Raw genomic sequence first — 22,783 nt, 5'->3', positions numbered from 1 at the left:
CAATTCCCATAATCCACTTCAGAGAGCAAATCACTTTTTGTCAGACTACATTTTCTCGGAATTCAGGATATAACGAGCCTACTGATCCACAAGTTCTTAGATTTGCACAGTCATGGAGGAAGAACTGGGCATTATTCACTCATCCAACCAACCAGTTGTTATTGACCAGGCGAGCAAAAGTAGCAGAGGAAGGACCTCTGAGAATCCTCTCCTCCATAAAAGCTGTGAGAACATGGACGCAAACTGTCAGAATCAACTTTTTTCAAAACTCTGGCTATAAATCAAAGGCTTAGAGTCATCCAAAGAGTGTTTTCTTTCAGAAAAACGGCTGAACCTCAGTAATCGTGAGCTTTGTGGCATTTTAGCTTGCCATTATTCCCATCTTACCATCCCAGCTTCCCAGGAGCCTTGAAAACTAAGAGCCTACCCTCATGATGAAAAACAGCAGCCTGACAGCCAATGGAGAAGAATGAGTTTGGAACTTCTTCAAAGCCCCATTCTCTAAGAACTCTCATTATTAGACCTGCCTTGTGGCTCCCTGGAAGACCCTACTTGCCAAGCTGCCTTATTTGACGGGACTCAAAGCTTGCCCAAGGCAAAGAGCCTTTTCCCTGGAAGTACTCCTCAAACACAATCAGAGGCAATTAGTTAACATTATAACTGTCTGAAGTGGTGGGTAATAGTTGGAGCAAGCACTGGATGTTACATGTAAATGATGAAGCACTAAATTCCACTCCTGAAACCAGTATTATACTATATACTAACTAATTAGTTTAAGTAAAAACTTGAGACAAATGAACCAAAACCAGTCAGATTCAGGAGCCTGGCTCTTAAATGCTATTGCTGCTCTTCCAATGACATACTAATATTTTTTAAGATTAAAAAAAAAGTTTTTTTTTTGGAGAGAGAGAAAGAACAGGGGAGAGGGGCAGAGGGAGGGAGGGACGGAGGGAGGGAGGGAGGGAGGGAGGGAGGGAGGGAGGGAGGGAGGGAGAGAGAGAGAGAGAGAGAGAGAGAGAGAATCCCAAGCAGGCTCCATGCTCAATGTGGAGCTTGACTTGGGGCTTGATCCCACAACCCTGGGATTGTGACCTGAGCCAAAATCAAGAGTTAGATACTCCACTGACTAAGCCACCCAGGGGCCCCGACACAATGATTTTTAAAAATCAAATAAACCCACAACTGTACAAAGAAGAAAGATAAAAGCAACACAAATTTCCCATCCAGGGCATGCAAAAAATGATGGATTTTGATTCATATCCTACTTGGATACCTTTCTATGTCTCTTTACGTTCATCAACGATTGTGAACATTTCACTCAATTAAGACAGTACATATAGTATACTGCCTTTTCACTAAAAATATGCCATGGACCTATTTACAAGTCAATAAATGTAGATTCATGCCATTAAAAAAAAAAAAAAAAACAATTGGGGCAAATAATAGGCTAGCAAACAAGCTTAAAAGGAAAATCTGGGAAATGAGATGTCTTTGAAAAGTTCCAACATATTCCTGAGCATCTAGATGGCTGCACACATAAACAGGTCTGTACCCAGGAAAACCAGAGTAGGTTCTGAACTCTCAGGTCTGGCTTACGTTGAGGATATACACACGCAGAAAATGAAGGCTAAGGAAGAGTTGAAAACTATCTGTTTGAGTGTTGAAGGCATGCCCCAATGCACACATAGGGTCCCTCTGGTTCTCCTCTACCTAATAATTGGCAACTAATTTTGCCTTAAAAGGCACTTAAGGACACAAGCATACATGTATAAACTATAATGTGAAAATAAATATGTATGAAATATAAGAAAAGATATTCATTGTGAAAGTGTCTATACTAGGAAGATAATTAGAATCAATAAAGGATTAAATAAATTATAGTATATCTACATTTTTCAGACACCATGCAGCTATTAAAAAATAAAAGGATCGAGCACTTCGGTGGCTCAGTTGGTTAAGCACCCGACCCCTTATTTTGGCTCAGGTCATGACCTCATGGATGCTAAGATCAAGCCCCACATCAGGCTCTGCACTGACAGCATGGAGCCTGCTTGGGATTCTGTCTCCCTTACTTTCTGCCCTTCCCTCACTTGCTCTGTATCTCTCTCTCTCAAAATAAATAAAAATAAACTTAAAAACAATTTTTTTTTAAGTAAAAGGCTGACCTACACTTACTGGCACGGGGAAAATTTTCCAAGACATATTACTCAGTTAAAAAAAAAAAAAATCATGCTAGACAACAAAGTACATAGCATGATCCCTTTCTCTTAAAGTATAAGATGATCATATTTTCCCCTTTTATTTTCTTAGGGTCTCTTGATTTCTACCTGTATGCTTGATCTTTTCACTTGCCTCTATAAGACCCAGGTACTCTAGTTCTCTTCTGCCTAGTAACTGATAACTCATTTTCTCTTACAAAATATGTAATATGTAAATATTTATATACATTCATAAGTGCATATAATAAAAGATGCTAAAGTCAACATTAACTTTAAGATAGGAAGGATTAAAGAGGGTATTTTACATTTATATACTATTATATTGCTTGGATATTTTACTAAAAATAGTGTATTTGAGAATTAGGCATACTGTTTTAAGAGGAAGAAAAGAAATTTGGCACTTCTTGGTTGGTCTCAGAACACTGGACCATAAATAAAAAATAGGTCAAAATAGAAAACCAGAACTTCAAAAACAAAGGAATACATGATAGCTCAACTGGGGCTCGACAAGCAGGCCGTACTTAGGTACCCAAACACACTTACAAATCTATAGTCAAGAAAAAGCTATAAGCTGAAAACCAAGTAGACAAAGAGGAAACCCAGTGCTATAGGAGTTCATCAAAATGCCAAGTAGGAAGAAATTCAAAGAGGGAAAGCAAGCCAAGCATCACATCTATATTGCTAATTGATGCATACGGTAATGTATTAAATAACATTCACTACATTAATGAATAAACATTAAAGAGTTTTCTTGCCTCTTGCTTCTTATCCAGGTATATGAAGATTATCACATTCATATATCCTTGATTCCAAGAAAGTACAGGCTGGTTGACAGAAATATATAACCCCAAGGACAGATTATAGGAATTTGATCTTGCCTAATGGCAAAACCAAGGAACTGGTTTCTGTTTTGATTTGTTCTAACACAAAGAACTGTTAAAATTAGGTCACAAACCCTAGAGATTTCAGAATATTGGAAGCACTGTTTCTATCAGTAACAGGAATATTTCTTCCAATCACTTTCTTTGCTATTTACAGGAGTGTAAACTAAACGTTGTTAGGAGATCCATCAGTGTCTGAAACTTTTAGGGAGAAATACAAGCAGATTCCAAAGAGAGCAAAGAAAGTACTATTCACATTGGAGAAGAAAGCAGATATGAGATTTCAAAGGGAAAAAAGAAAAAAACCACATGAACAAAGAAAGGCCTGGAAACAAGAATGAAATTGGCATGTATAGACATTTGTGTCTCTAACTGGAGCACGGGGTTCTTGCCTGGAAAAGATTCTACCAAGAGGAAAGTGGCAAGAAAAATTATAAGGGGGTGAGGAGGTCAAGCATAAGGGTTTGGACCACATTCATTTCATCACAGGAAAAAGCATCTACATTTTTGGGCAGGAGAATGATATGACAAAAATCGTGTGTTAAGAAAATCTAGCCGTTGCATGCAGGAAAAAGTGGAGATTATGGATAGAAAATTAGGATACTGTGGACAGGTTTTTAGTGCCTTTTATGAAATAACTCGTGTCGAATTTTTCTCAACCTAGGCTACAGGGGAAAACACTATGTGAGAGATCTGAAAAAAACATAAATCCATATAACCATCCCACCCTAAAATCAGTGACAATCAAAATCATTCTTTTCTGCAATTTTGAAGAATCGTTTTTTTACCTGGATCCTGGGAGACCAAATAACAAAACATCATTCACAGTCTTAAGGAAATCTGAAAAATCCAGCATTCCATTAACTATAATAATGGTTCAGAAACAGAAGGAAAAAACCTGCATTAGCAAACTCATTAAGAATATAAGATAAAAATGCAAACTAAAAATGTGAGTAGAATTAACTGATAGTCTAGAGGAGCACTAACATTAAATATAGACTGTAAAAAGAAAACCTATCATAAAACATAATTACACATTTTAATTATGTAGTAAATAGTGCCCAGCAATAATCAAAATGATATAGACTAGAATTTAAGATACTGCAATATTCTTTACTCAAAGCTCTAATTTTTATACTTGTCATTAGATGCAAAAAAGTCATGCAACTTGTCAATTTTACATATATAATGGTTTTACCTGAAAAGAATAGGACTGATTTCATTGTGTTCTAGCTAAGACCCTCTATACCAGTGGTTTTAGGGGAGATTACAGATCCAGATGAGACTCTAATGAAAGCTTTGCCTCAAATCATTCCATCTCCTTCTCTCCTCTCCTCCTTTCCTCTCTCTCTCTCTCTCTCTCATTACACACACACACACACACACACACACACACAAAATGCATTGAACAAATGCACAAAATATTGCACAATATTAAAGTCTTCACCCAAAAAATCCTCTCATTTATCGTGCAAAAAGTAATGCCTATTTATTAAAAGAAAGAAAGAAATCTAAATTGTACAAATGAAAATTTCAGTAAGAAATTATTGCTTGGTTTGAATGAGAAGTTGAAATTATGGAGCTTTTTTTTCTGCATGATAATGCACAGGTCATCTCTGATGAGCAACTAGAGCTGAAAATCCAGATTTACAAAGTGTGACAAAACACAGAATCAGGATTCTTCTGTCTCATTTTCTAGACAAGCATAGATCTGCGTCAAGGAACATCTGAATTTTTCAAGATTCTTCAAGTTAAATAACTCTAACGTCATTTTCCTCTTCATATAGTAAATGAGGCCAATTTGGAAAGGGTTTATCTGTGTTTGGAAGAAACTTATTATAAATTTACATTTTAAATTAATGTAATCTGAACAAAGTAACTTATAAAAGAACATTTCAGTGCTTCTGGTGGTCTGCAGGCTTCTACTGTCAGAGAAATTGACAAGGCTTAGTTGTTCTCATTGCTAAACCACAGAAACACTTTCTGGATTGGAAAATTTGTCAAGTTGTCTACCTCGAAATTTCTTTTTCAGTGTCATAACTTGAGAGTGGTTTCTCCTTTCCTTCAAAGAAACAATGAAACATCTGTGCAAATTTCAATCAATTATTTTGATTTGTTTTCTGACTTCTATGTGACTTAGGTTTAAACAAAAACCTTATAGATAAAACATCAAGAGCACAATCCATACAAGAAATAGTTGTAGACTAGACTTCTTCAGAAGTATGAACTTAAGTTGAAAGATATTCTTCAAAAATTGGGGTGCCTGGGTGGCTCAGCTGGTTAAATTCCGACTCTTGATTTGGGCTCAGGTCATGATCTCACAGTTGGTGAGTTCAAGCCCCGCATAGGGCTCTGTGCTGACAGGGCAGAGCCTGCTTGGGATTCTCTCTTTCCTCTCTGTTCCTCCCTTGCCTGTGCTCTCTCTCACATATCCAGTAAAGGACTCGTATTCAGAATATATACATTCAAAACGCAATAGTAGGAACACAAACACATTTTCAATGGGCATAAGATATACAGGTAGCAAAAAAGCACATGAAGATATATTCAAAATCATTTGATCATTCAGGAAATGCAAATTAAAACCACAATGAGAAAACACCATACATCTATTAGAATGACAATTTTTAAAGGCTCACCAATTCCAGGATTGACAAGGATGAGGAGCATCTGAAACTGTCATAAATTGTTCATAACAATGTAAAATAATTCAGCTGCTTTGCAAGCACAGTTTAGCAGTTTCTAAAAAATTCAAATATACCTACCATATGACCCAGTTATCCTACCATCAGGTATTTACCCAAGATAAATGAAAGTATATGACTACACAAAGACACATAAATGAATGTTTACACCAGCTTTATTTGTAATAGCCAAAAACCAGAAACAATCCAAACATCATCAATTAAGGAATGGATGAACAAATCATGGTACATCCATAAGAGAGAACGCTGCTTAGCAATAAAAAGAAATAAACCTGATATGTACCAAAGCATAGATGAATCTCAGTATAATTACGCTGAGTGAAAGAAATCAAACTAAAAAAAAATGAGTACTTACTGCATGATATCATTTATATAAAGTTCTAGAAAATACAAACAATCTGTAGTGACAGAAGCAGGTTAGTGTTTGCTTGGGAAGTAGTGAGGGGGGGTTGTGGAAAGAGAATGGGGGCTTACCAAGGGGTATAATGGGATTGAGTTTTCACAAGTATATACATATGTAGAAATTTTCAAATTGTAGACTTTAAATATGTCAAGTATATACCTCAATAAAACTATAAAATACGCAGATAATTTAAAATCCATTGAAATAGCCAATTCCAAAAACAGTACGGAGGTTTTGTCTAAAAATTAAAAACAGAACTATCATATCATCCAGCAAGCTCACTTTTGGATAGATACCCAAAGGAAATAAAAGCACTATCTCAAAGAGCTATGTGCACTTCAAACATTGCAGCATTATGCCCAATAGCCAAGAAATGGAAACAGCCTAAATGCTCACCAACAGATGAATAAAGAAAATGTAACCTCTATGTATATGACATATTCTGGAGGGTGGAGGGAATGGGCAGATGTTTGTCAAAGGATACAAACTTTAGGTATAAGATGAACAAGTTCTGGGAATCTGATGTACAGCATGGTGACTATAGTTAATAATACTATATTGTATCTTTGAAATTTGCTGAGAGAGTATATCCTAAGAGAGTAGTGTTCTCATCACACACAAAAAAGGTAACTATGTGAGGTGATGGAGATGTTATTTACTTGATAGCTGGTAATCATTTCACAATGTATATGTATATCAAATCATTACGTTGTACACTTTAAATATATGCAATTTGTATTTGTCAATTATATCTCATTAAAGCTGGACAAGATAACATGACTTGACATAAACCATGTTCCTATAGGTATATGCATATCCTATGACCCAGCTTCTTCATTTCTAGAAATCTATCCTATAAAAATATTTACACAAATGTGCAAGAATTGATGAACAAGGATGCTCTTTATAGCATTATTTGTAATAGCAAAAATTTTAGAGGTAACTTCACCACTAATCAATATGAGACCAATTAAAAGGTATATAACAAATATCCAGGAAGACTACCTACCAAATTATTAACAGTGTGTACTATGAAGAATTGTAGTGAAAGATTGAGGTGAAGAGATAATTTCCATTTTGTAATTTGTAAACTTCTTTAAGCTAAAAATACTAACTTAAAACAAAAAAAACCTTTATATTCAGTTATTAAACTTTTTCTTGTATTTGCAATTTTTACCAAGATATTCAATATAGGTCTACACTTTTTTCAATGTAAAAATTAAGGAATACAAATTTAAACTAACATATGTTATCTAAAATTGTTTGTATGGACACTAATAATGAAGCAGCAGAAAGAGAAATTAAGAAAACAATCCCATGTACAATGGCACCAAAAAGAATAAAATACCAAGAATAAACTTAAGCAAGGAGGTGAAAGATCTGTACTCAGAAAACTATAAAGCATTGATGAAAGAATGTGAAGATAACACAAACAAATGGAAAGACATTCCGGGCTCACGAATTAGAAGAATATTGTTAAAATATCCATACTACCCAAAGCAATCTACAAATGTAATGCAATCCCTATCAAAATACCAACAGCATTTCACAGAACTAGAACTAACAATCCTAAAATCTGTATGGAAACAGAAATGACTCCAAATAGCCAAAACAACCTTCAAAAATAAAAAGAAAGCTGGAGGTATCATAATTCCAGATTTCGAGTTATATTACAAAGCAGTAGTAATCAAAACAGTGTGGTACTGGCACAAAAATAGACACATAGGTCAATGGAACAGAATAGAAAACACAGAAGTAAACATACAGTTAAATGGCCAATTAATCTTCAACAAAGGAGACAAGAATATGCATTTGGAAAAGAGAGTCCCTTCAACAAACGGTGTTGGGAAAACTGGACAGCAACATGCAACAGAATGAAACTGGACCACTTTCTTACACTATACACAAAAGTTCAAAATGGATTAAGAATTTAAATGTTAGACCTAAAACCATAAAAATCCTAACAGAGAGCAGAGGCAGTAATTTCTCTGACATCAGCTATAGCAACATCTTTTTAGATACATCTCCTGAGGCAAGGGAAACAAAAGTAAAAATAAACTACTGGGATTACCACAGAATAAAAAGCTTTGGTACAGCAAAGGAAACAAGCAATAAAACTAAACAATAACCTACTGAATGGGGTAAGATGTTTGCAAATGACATACCCAATAAAGGGTTAGTATCCAAAATATATAAAGAACTTATATAATTCAACACCAGAAAAACAAATAATCCATTTTAAATGGGCAGAAGACAGGAACAGACATTTCTTCAAAGAAGACCTACATATGGCCAACAGACACATGAAAAGGTGTTCAACATCACTCATCATCAGGGAAATGCAAATCAAAACCACAATGAGATATCACCTCACACCTATCAAAATGGCTAAATTTAAAAACACAAGGAAAAACAAGTGTTGGCAATGATGTAGAAAAAAAAAAGGAACCCTTGTGCATTGTTGGTGGGAATGCAAACTGGTGTAGCCACTGTGGAATACAGTATGGAGATTCCTCAAAAAATTAAAACTACCATATGATCCAGTAATTGTACCTCTGGGAATTTACCCAAAGAATAAACATTAATTCATAGGTATATAGGCATCCCTAGGTTTATTGCAGCATTATTTAAAATAGCCAAATTATGGGAGCAGTCCAAATGTCCATCGACAGATGAATGAAGATGTGATACACACACACACACACACACACACACACACACAGAGGAATATTATTCAGCCATAAAAAGAATTAGATCTTGCCATTTGCAAAAACATGGATGGAGCTAGGGAGTATAATGCTGAGTGAAATAAGCCAGTCAGAGAAACACAAATACCATATGATTTTACTCACATGTAGAATTTATGAAACAAAACAAATGAACAAAGTGGTGGGGGGCGGGGGTGGGGAACAGGACAAACCAACAAACATACTCTTAACTATAGAGAACAAACTGGGGGTTACCAGAGGGAAAGTGGATGAGGGGATGGATGAAATAGGTGAAGGGGATGAAAAGGATACTTATCTTGATGAGCACTGCGTAATATAGGGAATTGCTGAATCACTATATTGTACACCTGAAACTAATACAACACTGTATGCTAACTAACTAGAATTAAAATAAAATAAAAACAAATAAAATAAAATAAAATAGGTTGTATGGCTTTGGAGTAGACTTTTATCTTTCTGTCCCTCAGTTTCCCCAACTGTAAATCCAGGTAACTGGAAGAAACTACATCTGAAGTCTTGAAATCTAAAGTTCTAAAGATTTATAATAACAGTATTACTTAAAAGCCTTAAAATGTTCACATCCTTTGACCTAGCAATTTCAATTTTAGTGACCTATCTTTTGTCTGATGAGATAAAGAGAAAAAACCCTGCTTATAACAGCAAAAATATTAGAAATAACATATTTATTTAGATTATTTGTTATATAGCTTATTTTTCAAAACAATTTGTTTTTGTGCTTTGACCTGTTCCACAGAATAATTCACAGCTGCCAAAAGCCAAGCTCTCCAACCAGCCTGATGGCAGGGCCCGGGTGATGGATGGATCGGGACTGCATGGTGGCCCACCGACAGTGAAGCTTCTTGTACCCCTGCTTTTATGTAATTTGGCCTTAGCATTGGTCAGGGCAGCCCCCCTACCAATGAAAGTATACTGGGGATTTGTCGGTTGGGGAATTGCCCATGACAGGCCCCCTGGGAAAAGGACCACGGGGGAAAGAAAGAAGATTCCGCAGGGAAATTATGCGGGCCTACATCCAGCCCTTGCCACCCCCTGTAAAGACTCCTCTACCTAAAGGAAGGATAGCCCCATATATTTCCCAGCCAGGGAGGGGGACAAATGGATTTGAAATCCCCACCCTGGCAACAAAGGAATGTATCTATGGATACAAATTACTCCAACCCCTAGGCCCACTTGGCCCCCAGGAGGCATTCCAGATGATAACTGGACCTGGTGGGTTACGGTACAGAAGGGTTCATTAGTTCCTAGGTATACATTGTCTCCCTGGGAGCGCAGAAGGCGTGGGTTCCCAGGGCCCTCTTGGCTCCCTCCCGGCACCCCAGACCAAAGCGAATAACTTTTGTTCCTTATACGCAAATGGTTCAAAGAAACAATTAAGAAGTCATGTCCCTGTAAATGTTCCACTTGAGGTGTTGAGAGATAGATGACCTTTCATGAAAATAGCAAAGCAAACGCTTTATAGACTATAAATAAACGTAGATACATAATGAAAATAATATGAAGAAATTAATCAATTTCTTGTAACGTTACAAGAAAATAACCATGTTGTCCCTTAATGGGTGATTACACAAAGGAACATTTTTAGAAATAGGTAAAGCCAAGAAACATAGATGACGCACGCTACAAGGAAATTGCTAACAAATATAATGCCACGTTTGCCGCAATAAAGCGGCCAGTCTAACACACTGTTGTTGTCCGTGTCCATTTGTTATTTTCGCCGACGCCGTGCATCCTTCGGGAACCCCTGGACCTGCTGGGGCTGGACCCCGGCGCACAGCCATTTAAAAAGGCAGTGTTGGGGTGCCTGGGTGGCTCAGTCGGTTAAGCGTCCAACCTCGGCTCAGGTCATGATCTCCCGGTTTGTGAGTTCGAGCCCCACGCCGGGCTCTGTGCTGACAGCTCAGAGCCTGGAGCCTGCTTCTGCTTCTGTGTCTCCCACTCTCTCTGCCCCTCCCCCACTCATGCTCTGTCTCTCTCTCTCTCTCTCAAAAATGAATAAATGTTAAAAAAAAAAATTAAATATTTAAAAAGGCAGTGTGGATCTATATTTGTTTACATGGAAGGTTGCCTAACATATAAAGTTAATAGAAAAAGGTAACAAAATTGTATGCATGTGAGTCAACATATATATTTTCCAATTATGTGTTTATGCGTATGTATATACCACAGTTACACACACACACGCACACACATGCTTAGAAAAATCCTAGAAAAATATATGTAAAAATACCAAAGTTCAGCTCTGGGTAGTGGGATTACACATAAGTTTTATTTTCTCCTTTCTATTCTCCTATGCTTTCAGAGAATAAAGTTATTTCCACTTTGAATAATTATTTTAATAATAAATCCCCAAAAAATTATATGTCAAGAGAATTAACATATGGGTAAATAAACATGTCAGAAAAAATAGAGTTGCTTTTTAGTCTTTCTAAAAGTTAGATTTATATTTATTATTTTATTTTTATACCCTCTGAAAGTTGTGTACAGTAGGCACTCAAAAAATGTTGGGGTGACTCGGATAGATAGACGAATGACACCATTGCAACTTGTCAATTCCTGTTAGGTTGCTAAGTAACATTCTATTGGTGGTCCATTTGACTCCTAGTATTCTCCATCTACAAATTTTTTATAATAACCAATCCACATCTTTTATTTGAGTAGCTTGATGCTTTTAACCTCAGAGTATTACTGTGCCATTGTGTGTATTAAGTTTATTTTATTTCTGACCAATCCTTCAACTTACCTATACCATTTTTATTCTAAACTTATCTCTCCTCCTTAATAAGCTTGGAATGATCTGTAAATGTAATCAGTTCTCTATTATTTACCTCTTTGATTAAAGTATTGGACACTGACAACAAAAGAACAATTACTTTTCCAGATGTTTTAAAATAAAATTATTAGGATTTTGATTTGCATTTTTTTGACTACTGAGGATGGAAAATATTTTTATATGATTATTGGCTACATATATTTTCTTGTATGTGATATTCTTATCCGTGAGTCTTACTCACTTTTCCATTCCATTGTTTGTTACTAATTTCTATGAGTTCTTTACACATTCTGAAAACTAATCCTTTGTCACTTCTGTGAATTGCAAATATTTCCAAGTTCATAACTTGTCTTTTTACTTTAAAGTGTCTTTTGATAAATAAAAGTTCTTAATTTTAACATAGTTAAATATATTAATCTGGTCTTTTATACTCAAACACTTTGCCTTAAGAAATCTTCCCTATCGTATGCAAGTAGCAAAAATTAAAAGTCTAAAAATATCAGATGTTGATGAAAGTATGTCATAATCAAATCTGGTAATCAATCAATCCAATTATACTGGAGGCCCAATTTTTTAATATTATCGTAAAGGTGCAAAAAACGTTTTTAGGACATATTATAAAGCTTAGCTTTCCTATGATTTGTAATTAATCTGACCAACATATAACTTACATCCATGTTTGCAAACCTTAAACTAATAATGAAAACACAAAACTTACCATCAATAGCAACAGTCTTTAGTGCCTTTTGCATTTCCGAAGCACTTATAAAAATCTTCAAGGTGTGATGGATCGTTGGCAGATCATTCACATAAATTTTACCACTTTGAATTTTGCTAAAACTTTTACAGGCCTTCTGAAGTGCTAAATACACACGACAAAACGGTTAATTAATTCAAACGAATAATTATCGTCATCCCCGCTACACTCTCTCCCAATGAAAAAACAATGATCAGTAAAGGAAGAAAGAGGAGCAAGTCTTTGTGTTCTAATTCTTTGCTTTAAAATCAATCTCAAGGGGCGCCTGGGTGGCGCAGTCGGTTAAGCGTCCGACTTCAGCCAGGTCACGATCTCGCGGTCCGGGAGTTCGAGCCCCGCGTCAGGCTCTGGGCTGATGGCTCGGAGCCTGGAGCCTGTTTCCGATTCTGTGTCTCCCTCTCTCTCTGCCCCTCCCCCATTCATGCTCTGTCTCTCTCTGTCCCAAAAATAAATAAACGTTGAGAAAAAAAATTTTTTAAATCAATCTCATGATTTATTTAGGTATGTCTAGAGTAAATGACCTCCAAGTCTACAGGTTTCCTAAACAACTCTCAGAAACTGAGAAAAGTCATGCAAAGCTCACATAGCAAAGGCAGTCACAATTTTCCCTGGGAATGTTTAAATCCTTCTTCCATGCTCCCATTATCACTCGGTACATATCTCAGACAAAGCCATTGGTATTGTGATTGCTTGCATGTCAATATCCCTCACTCAACTATCAGGCTCTAGGGGGCAAGGTTTTTCATTCTTCAAGTGCCAGTGTCTACTTCAGAACAGATCCTCAAAAAATGTCTGTTGAATTAAACTGAATTTAGTTCAGTGGGTACTACCCTTAGTTTTCAGAAAAAGAGGTGCTAGATGACAGTGCTAAATACCAGAGAAAGACTAACATATTGGTAACAATGTTTTTGTTTTTGTTTTTAATGTTTATCTATTCTTGAGAGAGAGAGAAAAACAGAGTGCAAGCTGGGGAGGGGCAGAGAGAGAGCTGGAGACAGAGAATCTGAAGCAGGCTCCAGGCTCTGAGCTGTCAGTACAACCTATGTGAGGCTCGAACCCATGAACTGCAAAATCATGACCTGGGCCGAAGTTGGACGCTTAGCCGACTGAGCCACCCAGGCGCCCCACGATGGCTTTAATAACAGGAGTTTTAGTAGAGTATTAGGGGTGGAAACCAGGTTTCAGTGAAATGGGAAGTAAATAAATAATTAAGGAAACCAACTCTTTCAAGAAGCTTCTTTGGGGGCGCCTGGGTGGCGCAGTCGGTTAAGCGTCCGACTTCAGCCAGGTCACGATCTCGCGGTCCGTGAGTTTGAGCCCGGCGTCGGGCTCTGGGCTGATGGCTCAGAGCCTGGAGCCTGTTTCCGATTCTGTGTCTCCCTCTCTCTCTGCCCCTCCCCCGTTCATGCTCTGTCTCTCTCTGTCCCAAAAATAAATAAACGTTGAAAAAAAAAAAATTAAAAAAAAAAAAAGAAGCTTCTTTGAAAAACATACAGTATAATACTGACACAGTCCCTGAGGAAGCAGAAGAAAATTCAATGGAAGAAAATTAAGAGTGAAGGGATTAGTGACATGAAAGGGAATCTTCTCCAATGAGAAAATAGGGAAGGCTATGGATGTTGTTTACAATCCTAACAGTTCTCCTCGTGAGGAAAACTTTTTTTCCTTTTTTTCTGTATCTATATGAGATGATGGATATTAATTAAACTTACTGTGGTAATCATCTGACAATATATGTAAGTCAAGTCATTATGCTATACACCTTAAACTTACACAGTGCTACATCTTAATTATATCCCAATAAAACTGGAGGATAAAAGATGTCTGGGGCACGTGGGTGAGTCAGTTGATTAAGCATCCGACTGCAGCTCAGGTGATAATCTCGTGGTTCGTGAGTTCAAGCCCCACATTGGGCTGTGTGCTGACAGCTCAGAGCCTGGGGCCTGCTTACGATTCTGTGTCTCCCTCACTCTCTGCCCCTCCCCTGCTCACGTTCTGTCTGTCTCTCTCTCTCTCTCTCTCAAACATAAATAAACCTTAAAAATTTAAAGAAAAAGAAAAGATGCCTAACATAGGGGCACCTGGCTGGCTCAGTTAGTAGAACACGCAACTTCTGATCTCAGGGTTGTGAGTTTAAGGCCCAGGTTGAGCACAGAGATTACTTATGAAAAAAAATAAATAAATAAAAAGATGCCTAATATGATGATCAGAAAGGAAAAATGTGCTAAATGACTCCATAAATATAAAGAAGAGGCCCAAGATACGGGAGAGTTCAGTGTCAAGAAGCGAAGGGGGAAAAAAAAGAAGCGAAGGGTACTATGTACCAAGAACTAAATCCTAGTAAAATCAGTGACTCTAGTGCTTACTAATATATTCGTTGGATGTAATAGTCAGACTTTTTTCCCGAAATATTTTAACTAAAATAAGCACATATGTTACATTTTGCCTATCAATATGACAGAAGATATTTCTAAAAAAAGATATTTATGAATACTTATTTTACCTAGTTTGCTCATGCTTACTCACAGACTACAGCATTTGTCACATCATGTAATATTAGTTGATACCATATGCCATTAGGAGTAAAGAAAGCGACACTAATCACGGAAACAATTTCTAAAATGTACACAATCAGGGAATTTATTCACGAAGTTCTAGAATCCATTATTACCGCTTAATTCTTGTGAGTGTCAGTGTCCTTGAGGTACTTCATTACATGATGTCTTGCAGAGGCTAGAAAGCATTTCCCTTTCCCTGTCAAAGAAACAGCCACATTAGAAAGCAGCACAAAAACGAAACAAAACAAAACACCACACACACAAAGTATTTATGCCATTTTTCCATTAAAATACTAGCAAGCCTATCAACAGTTTGAGATTCTCCAGTCTCTTACTCCATAAAAACCTTTATTGAAAGACCATCCAAGTGACAGTGAATTATATACTCTTCATCCCAGAATTCCCACCTTGCTTCTTTTAGACATCTCTCTATGGAGCAGAATTTACCCTGGTCAGTAAGTAGTGCCCATGATTCACTATCCTTTGGCTGTCGTCCAATTTTTGCTACTCTTAATTCAAGTCACAGCAAATTTTATAGAAAGTTATTATAGTAAGGAAAAACAAGAGTATCTTTAAATAGCAAAGAATCCCAGATGCCACAACCTGTCAGTAAAAATTTTTTGAAAAGATGACTTATCTAATCCCCTAACACGTAAATAACTCAAATCATAGAATGTTAGTGTTAGAAGGAATCTCAAGGGTCCGTCTAGTACAAGATTCTTGTACAGATGTGGAGACTGAGGCCCAGAGATAGAAAGTGAATTGTACAAGAGCCTAAGCTAGCAAGGGAGGTCGATAAGGACTCAACGTTAAGTTTGTGAATTCCACATACAGTGATCTTAGTTAGCTCTACGCCACCCTCCCTAGAGCATAGTCTTAGTTTGCACAAACTATTTTGCATACTTTATGTGGAAATGATAGATGATTCTGGAAAGAAAAACCCAAATCTTAATGCAACATTTAAGGGAAAAAAACAATGATTTAAATACCGAATAACTGAGGAAGATGTACAAAGGGGTGATAAAGCCTTGTGAACACTGTACTGATTCGGAAACTTGAGTGAAGACCTTTCTTTCTTAGTCATCTTCTCCTTCAACAGCTTCACTGAGGAAGAGGCAATCTAGAGCCAAATGCAGGAATGTGGGTGCCTGAGATCACACTGGTAAGCCAGCATTACTGGAAAATAAACCTCTTAAAAAGACAGCTAATCATATCTGGGTTCCTCACTGATGTAAAATTGCTTTTTGTAATGGAATTAGAGTTTACATACACTAAAATTTTAAATAAACTATGGAATTTTTTTTGCAGAGTCATGTCTTTCTAAGTATGCAACTAAATCATCTAATTAATGTCGTGTCAATTTAAAATAGTGGATTTCACAAAGCAGGACAAATCTATGGTATAGTGAAGAGAAGACCACCAGATTCTAGGCTACATATATGGGCTTTGACTATATGAGCAAAATAATGTGGAGAATCAACACAGTTCTTCAAATAACACAGGTACTCATGCTTTAAATCATCCTCATGATTGAGAAAATTATCCACTTAACATGTATGCATAAGCATGATTCAAAAGTGGCAAGTAGCTGGGTAGACAGAAAAGCATCACTTTAGAAAACGAGGACTGTAATAATGGGTGTCTTCAATTTTACGTGGAGTCTAGAACCTTGTTTACATGGAGTCTAGGCCCCCTTTGAAGCACAGAAGTATGCAGAGTAAAATCTGTCTTTGTCTCAGCTCCAGGCTGGAAAAAAAGAGAGAGAGAGAGAGAGAGAAGAAAGAGTACTCCTCTGGATTAGTTATGGTGATAGATCTACCCACACATGAGTACAGAACTCAGATCTACACTAAATATGTGGGGTAGGAGCACAGAAACCAAAAAAGTCATTTAAAGTTGTCCCATGTTCATCACATCTCTGAAGTGCAGTGCAGAAGAGAATTCAAATTCTCTTGGAGGAGAATACTCTAGATCCAGACTCACGTGAGATTCCCACAGATTTAGATCAACAATATATGAGAAAATAAACAAAAAGTACAAAGTACCCAAGGACATAAGTTAATGAGTAAGAAGCAGACAAAGCAATAAACAGAAGACTTAGATCCCCCAGGGACTTTATATTATCTTTATCAGGTATCAGTCTTGAAACAACTAAAGAACATGACCAAAAAACATGACATAAGGCAGATTATAAGAAGAACCAAATGGGGGTGCCAGGGTGGCTCAGTCGGTTGAGCGTCTGACTTCGGCTCGGGTCATGATCTGGCGGTTTGTGAGTTCAAGCCCCGCGTCAGGCTCTGTGCTCAAAGCTCAGAGCCTGGAGCCTGCTTCAGATTCTGTGTCTCCCTCTCTCTCTGCCTCTCCCCTGCTCATGCTCTGTCTCTCTCTGTCTCTCAAAAATAAATAAATGTTAAAAAAAATTCTTTTTAGAAAGAAGAACCAGGGGCGCCTGGGTGGCTCGGTCGGCTGAGCGTCCGACTTCGGCTCAGGTCATGATCTCGCGGTCCGTGAGTTCCAGCCCTGCATCGGGCCCTGTGCTGACAACTCAGAGCCTGGATCCTGTTTCAGATTCTGTGCCTCCCTCTCTCTCTGACCCTCCCCCGTTCGTGCTCTGTCTTGCTCTGTCTCAAAAATAAATAAACGTTAAAAAAATTTTTTTTAATTGAAAAAAAAGAAGAACCAAATAAAGTTTCTAGAGGTAAAAAATATAGGCACTGAAATTAAATTCTCAATAGACAGTTTAAACTAGAGATTAGATTCAGCTGGAGAAAGATAAACTAGAAAGCAGATGGGAGAAATTACCCAGATGAGATAGACAGTATATCTAAGTACATCATATAGTGAATGAGGCAGGCTGAATGGTGGCCCCAAAAAGATATGTCCATATCCTACTCCTTGGAACCTGTATATGTGACTTTATTTGGATAAAAGGTCTGTGGAGAGGGAACAAAGTTAAGGATCTCAAGATGAGATATACAATGAAGTGTTTATAAAAATGGAAGGAGACTTGAGATATAAACACAGGGGAGAAGACCATATACAGAGCAAGATGGGGGCCAAGATTAAAGTTATGCTGCCACAGCCAAGGAATGCTCAGGGTCACTGTTACAACAGCAGAAGTGTTAACAGAGAGCAAAGTAATAAAAATAAAGATCTAATGGAGAAGGAAGGGGAAAATGTCATATTCTTCTGAATGGGTTCCTTGTTACATTTTTTATAAAAAAAAAAAAAAAAAAGGAGGAGGAGGAGGAGGAGGAAGAAGAAAAAGAAGAAAAAGAGGAGGAACAGGGGAAGGAAGAGAAAGAAGAAATATTTAAGATTGTGACATTTCAGGGGTACCTAGGTGGCTCAGTAGGTTAAGTGTCTGCACGAATTTCAGTTAAGGTCATGATCTCATGGTCATGAGATCAAGTCCATGTCAGGCTCTATGCTGGGTGTGGAGCCTGCTTAGGATTCTCTCTCTCCCTTTTCCTCTGCCCCTCTGCCCCTTTCCCCTGCTCGCACTCTCTCTCTTCTCTCAAAAAAAAAAAAAAAATGATTTTGATTGATGTGACATTTCAATACTTGGACTAAAATGTGATGGAATGTTTGAAAGCTAAAAACAACGCTCAAAAGTAAAATATTTTCAGATCATAAGTACCTCAGTTCTTTCAGTATGCAACTGTACTTGTAAACTTTTCTTTCTTCTGAACTTTTTCTCTCCTGAAAAATCGGAGGATTTCTCTTCTCCACAGAGGAATATTGATGTTTCATACCTAAATTGCACAGAAAATTGGAATAATTCCTGAGTTGCTTTTTTTCTTACTTTTTCTTTTTTTCATCTCTTATCTATAGAAAATCTCAAGCATATACAAAAGTAGACAGACTAATGCGATGATTGGGGCGACTGGGTGGCTCAGTCGGTTAAGTGTCTGACTTTGGTTCAGATCATGATCTCATGGTTCATGGGCTGGAGCCCCGCATTGGACTCTGTGCTGACAGCTCAGGGTCTGGAGCCTGCTTCAGATTCTGTGTCTCCCTCTCTCTCTGTCCCTCCCCCACTCATGCTCTGTCTCTGGCTCTCAAAAATAAATAGACGTTAAAAAGAATAATGTGACAAGCTTCCCATGTACCCATCACCCAGCTTCAATAATAGCCAATCCTATTTCAGCTATATCCCTACTCCCGTTTCTTATTATTTTGAAGCAAATTCCAACATCATATTATTTCATGAGTGAAAATTTTAATATTAATTTCTACAAGGTGTTTTTTCTTTTATTTTTGAAAAAAAATTTTTAATGTTTATTTTTGAGAGAGGCAGAGCACAAGCAGAGGAGGGGCAGAGAGAGAGAGAGAGAGAGAGAAAGACAGACAGAATCCGAAGCAGGCCCCAGGCTCCCAACGCAGGGCTCGAACTCACAAACTGCGAGATCATGACCTGAGCAGAAGTCAGACGCTTAACTGACTAAGCCACCCAGGTGCCCCAAGGTGTTTTTTCTTTTAAAAAAAAACACACTTAAAACACAATTATGACACCCTAAAAGTTAACAATAATTTCTTAGTATCATCAAACATGATCAGTGTTCAAATTTCCAATTGTTTCGTAAATGTCAAAATTTATTAACACGCTGCATCAGGATTCAGGAAGGTCACCATTACAGTTTGTTGATTGATGTGTCTTATTTAGATCTCTTTTTTACCTATAGGCTCTTTTTCCATGTCTTTTATCATCCTCATTATCACTATTGCCAGGCAATTTGTCCTATAGATTTTCCACAGTCTGGATTTTGCTAATTATATCACCATGGTTGTAGAATTTTAAAGACTTGATCAGATTAACTTCAACAGATTAAGGGTTGAACCACTAAATTGTACACCTAAAACCAATATTATACTATATGTTAACTGGAATTCAAATTAAAACTTAAAAAAGATAGCCAGGTGATTTTAACGTGTAGATAAATTTGATAGTCGCTATGCAAACAACCACAGGCTTGTTCCTATTCAGAACTCCCATCAATTGGTCTATAACTCAGTATTTTATAAGAAATACCTTATTCTTCCTTATAAAGGAACTAAAAGCAAAACTAAAAGCTCTTTAGCAGAAGTGGCTCCTTCTTTTTAGAGTAACCTGCTATACAAGGGCTACTTAAGTAATACGAAGGACAATGAATGGATTGAATCTATAACATCTTCAGATGAATTTGGCCCCAAGCAAAATTGTGATATAGAGGTAATTTTTATCATGCACCTACCTCACTGCCCTTCCTTAGCAGGTACCTTGCCCTTTTGACTCTCTATCCCTTTAAGTCCAATCCCATGAATTCCTGCCCTCGGAGCGCCATTACCTTGCTCTTAGCCCCCCTGAATCTGCCCTATTATTAGTCTCCTCTGCAGTCCTCCACTCACACAGGGAATGACTTTAACTCTTTTGATTATGACCCAGAGTATAAAATACATTTCTATTGAGATGTAGTACACGTATACAAAGAGAGAGAACTGAAGTAAGTTCGCAAAGTAATACTTATTATGTGAAAAACACTCTAGTGTCTTCAATACTATTCGAATTTCTTTTTAAACAAAATACCAGTTAGTGACCTCCTAAGTTGATTTTATAACACACAAGTGAGTCATAATCTAGAATCTACTGCTACTTTATATCACCCATCCTCTACCCATATATCTCCATTGAGATCTTCATATTTCTGGAACAATTATGATTTCCACATTACTACATGATTTTTCAAATCCTTTATTATTTTTCTAAAGTATAAGTGTGTTTATGTTATGAGCTGCCTCAAACATTTTACAGAATTGGGATGACTTACTATAAATAATGAATAAGTGAAAACATTTGTTCTGTACCCTATTCTTCTAGGGCATTGTGTCTCCCAGGTAACCTAGTTTTACAGTGCTAATGAAAGAATGTAAAGGAACACTTCCACCATCTCCCATTCCTTCCTAGGTGACAAGTTTTATTGCGATGTTCTAGAAATAATTATTTTGCCTTTTGTCACTGAACATAAAGGAATAGTGGGATTCTCCATGAGATTATCACCAGATTTGTCAGCAGCAACCTTGCAGGCCAGAAGGCAGTGGTATGGTATATTTAAAATCCTGGGGGCAAAAAATACCAAAAACAAAAACCTGCCAACCAAGAGTACTCTACCCCCCAAAGCTGTCCTACAGAACTGAAAGACAGATAGTTTCCCAGACAAAAAAAAAAAAAAAAGGCTAAAGGAGTTCATCACACTAGATAGACTGACCTTATAAGAAATGTTAAAGTGGGGGTGCCGGGATGGCTCAGTCGGTTGAACGTCCACCTTCAGCTCAGGTCACGATCGCATAGCTCGTGAATTCGAGCCCCACGTCAGGTTCTGTGCTCAAAGCTCAGAGCCTGGAGCCTGTTTTAGATTCTGTGTCTCCCTCTCTCTCTGCCCTTCCCTTGCTCACACTGTCTGTCTCTCTCTCTCTCTCTCTCTCTCTCTCTCAAAAATAATAAATAAACATTAAAAAAGAAAAAAGAAATGTTAAAGGGAGTTCTTCAAGCTAAAATGAAAGGATGCTAATTAGTAACATGAAAACAAATGAAAGTGTAAATCTCACTGGTAGAGGTAAACATATAGTTAAATTCGGAATACTGACATCTTGTAATGGTGGAAGGTAAATCACATATAACTCACATATAGGTTAAAAGATAAATGTATTAAAACAACTATAACAACAATAATCTGTTAATGGATACACAAATATAAAAAGACGTAAGTGGTGACATCAAAAACAAAATGAGAGTGAGGTGTAAAAATGCTGAACTTTTGTATACATTTGAAGTTAAGTTGTTACCAGTTTAAAATAGGCTTATAAGATGTTTTATATAAGCCTTATGGTAACCACAAAGCAAAAACCTACAGTAAATATACAAAAGATAAAAAGAAAGGAATCAAAGTATATCACTAGAAGGGCACCTGGCTGGCTCAGTCAGTGGAACATGTGACTCTTGATCTCGAGGTTGTAAGTTTGAGCCCCACATTGGTTGTAAAGATTACTTAAAAGTTAAAAAATATAATTTTAAGTATATCACTAGGGAAAATCATCAAATCACAAAGGGAGAGAGTAAGAGGAAGAAAGGAACAAAGAAAACAAGCAACCAAGCCAGAAAACAAGCAACAAAATGGCAATAGTAAATCCATACCTATCAATAATCACCTTCAATGTAAATGGACTAAATTCTCCAATCAAAAGACAGAGTGGCTGAATAGATTAAAAGAAAAAAAAAAAAAAAAAGACCCAAATATCTGCTGCCTCCTAGAGACTCCCTGCAGCTTTAAGGACACTTATAGACTGAAAGTGAAGGGATGGAAAAAGATATTCCATGAAAATGGAAACCAAAAGAGGGCAAATCTAGCTATATTCATATTAGACAAAATAAATTTCAATAAATATTTTTTGTTTTTTTAATTTTTTTAATGTTTGTTTATTTTTGAGAGAGAGAGACACAGAGAGTGAGCGGGGGAGGGGCAGAGACAGAGGGAGACACTGAATCCAACGCAGGCTCCAGGCTCTGAGCTGTCAGCACAGAGAGCAACACGGGGCTCAAACCCATGAACCATGGGATCACGGCCTGAGCGAACGTCAGTCACTTAACCAACTGAGCCACCCAGGCACCCCTCAATACGTGTTTTTTTTTTAATGTTTATTTTTGAGAGAGAGAGAGAGAGCATGATTGAGGGAGGGGCAGAGAGAGAGAGGGAGACACAGAAT

General features: G+C 37.2%; 1 protein-coding gene across 1 annotated transcript in view; it reads right to left on the bottom strand.

Moving 5' to 3' along the window:
* The window catches only part of LOC147571554 (uncharacterized), a 197,300-nt gene that overhangs the window by 158,995 nt on the left and 15,522 nt on the right, over nucleotides 1-22,783 (bottom strand). The window contains 4 exon segments of the mRNA XM_086696292.1: nucleotides 3,889-3,913; nucleotides 3,915-3,964; nucleotides 12,447-12,590; nucleotides 15,157-15,239. Coding sequence (XP_086552418.1) covers nucleotides 3,889-3,913; nucleotides 3,915-3,964; nucleotides 12,447-12,590; nucleotides 15,157-15,239 — 302 coding nt within the window.

The sequence above is a fragment of the Puma concolor genome, unplaced genomic scaffold, assembly GCF_028749965.1.
Source record: "Puma concolor isolate L17-30 unplaced genomic scaffold, mPumCon1.1.hap2 unalloc_scaffold_22, whole genome shotgun sequence".
Classification (NCBI taxonomy): Eukaryota; Metazoa; Chordata; class Mammalia; order Carnivora; family Felidae; genus Puma; species Puma concolor.
Note: the sequence above shows the minus strand (reverse complement) of the source record. Positions and strands in the feature narration are given on the sequence as shown.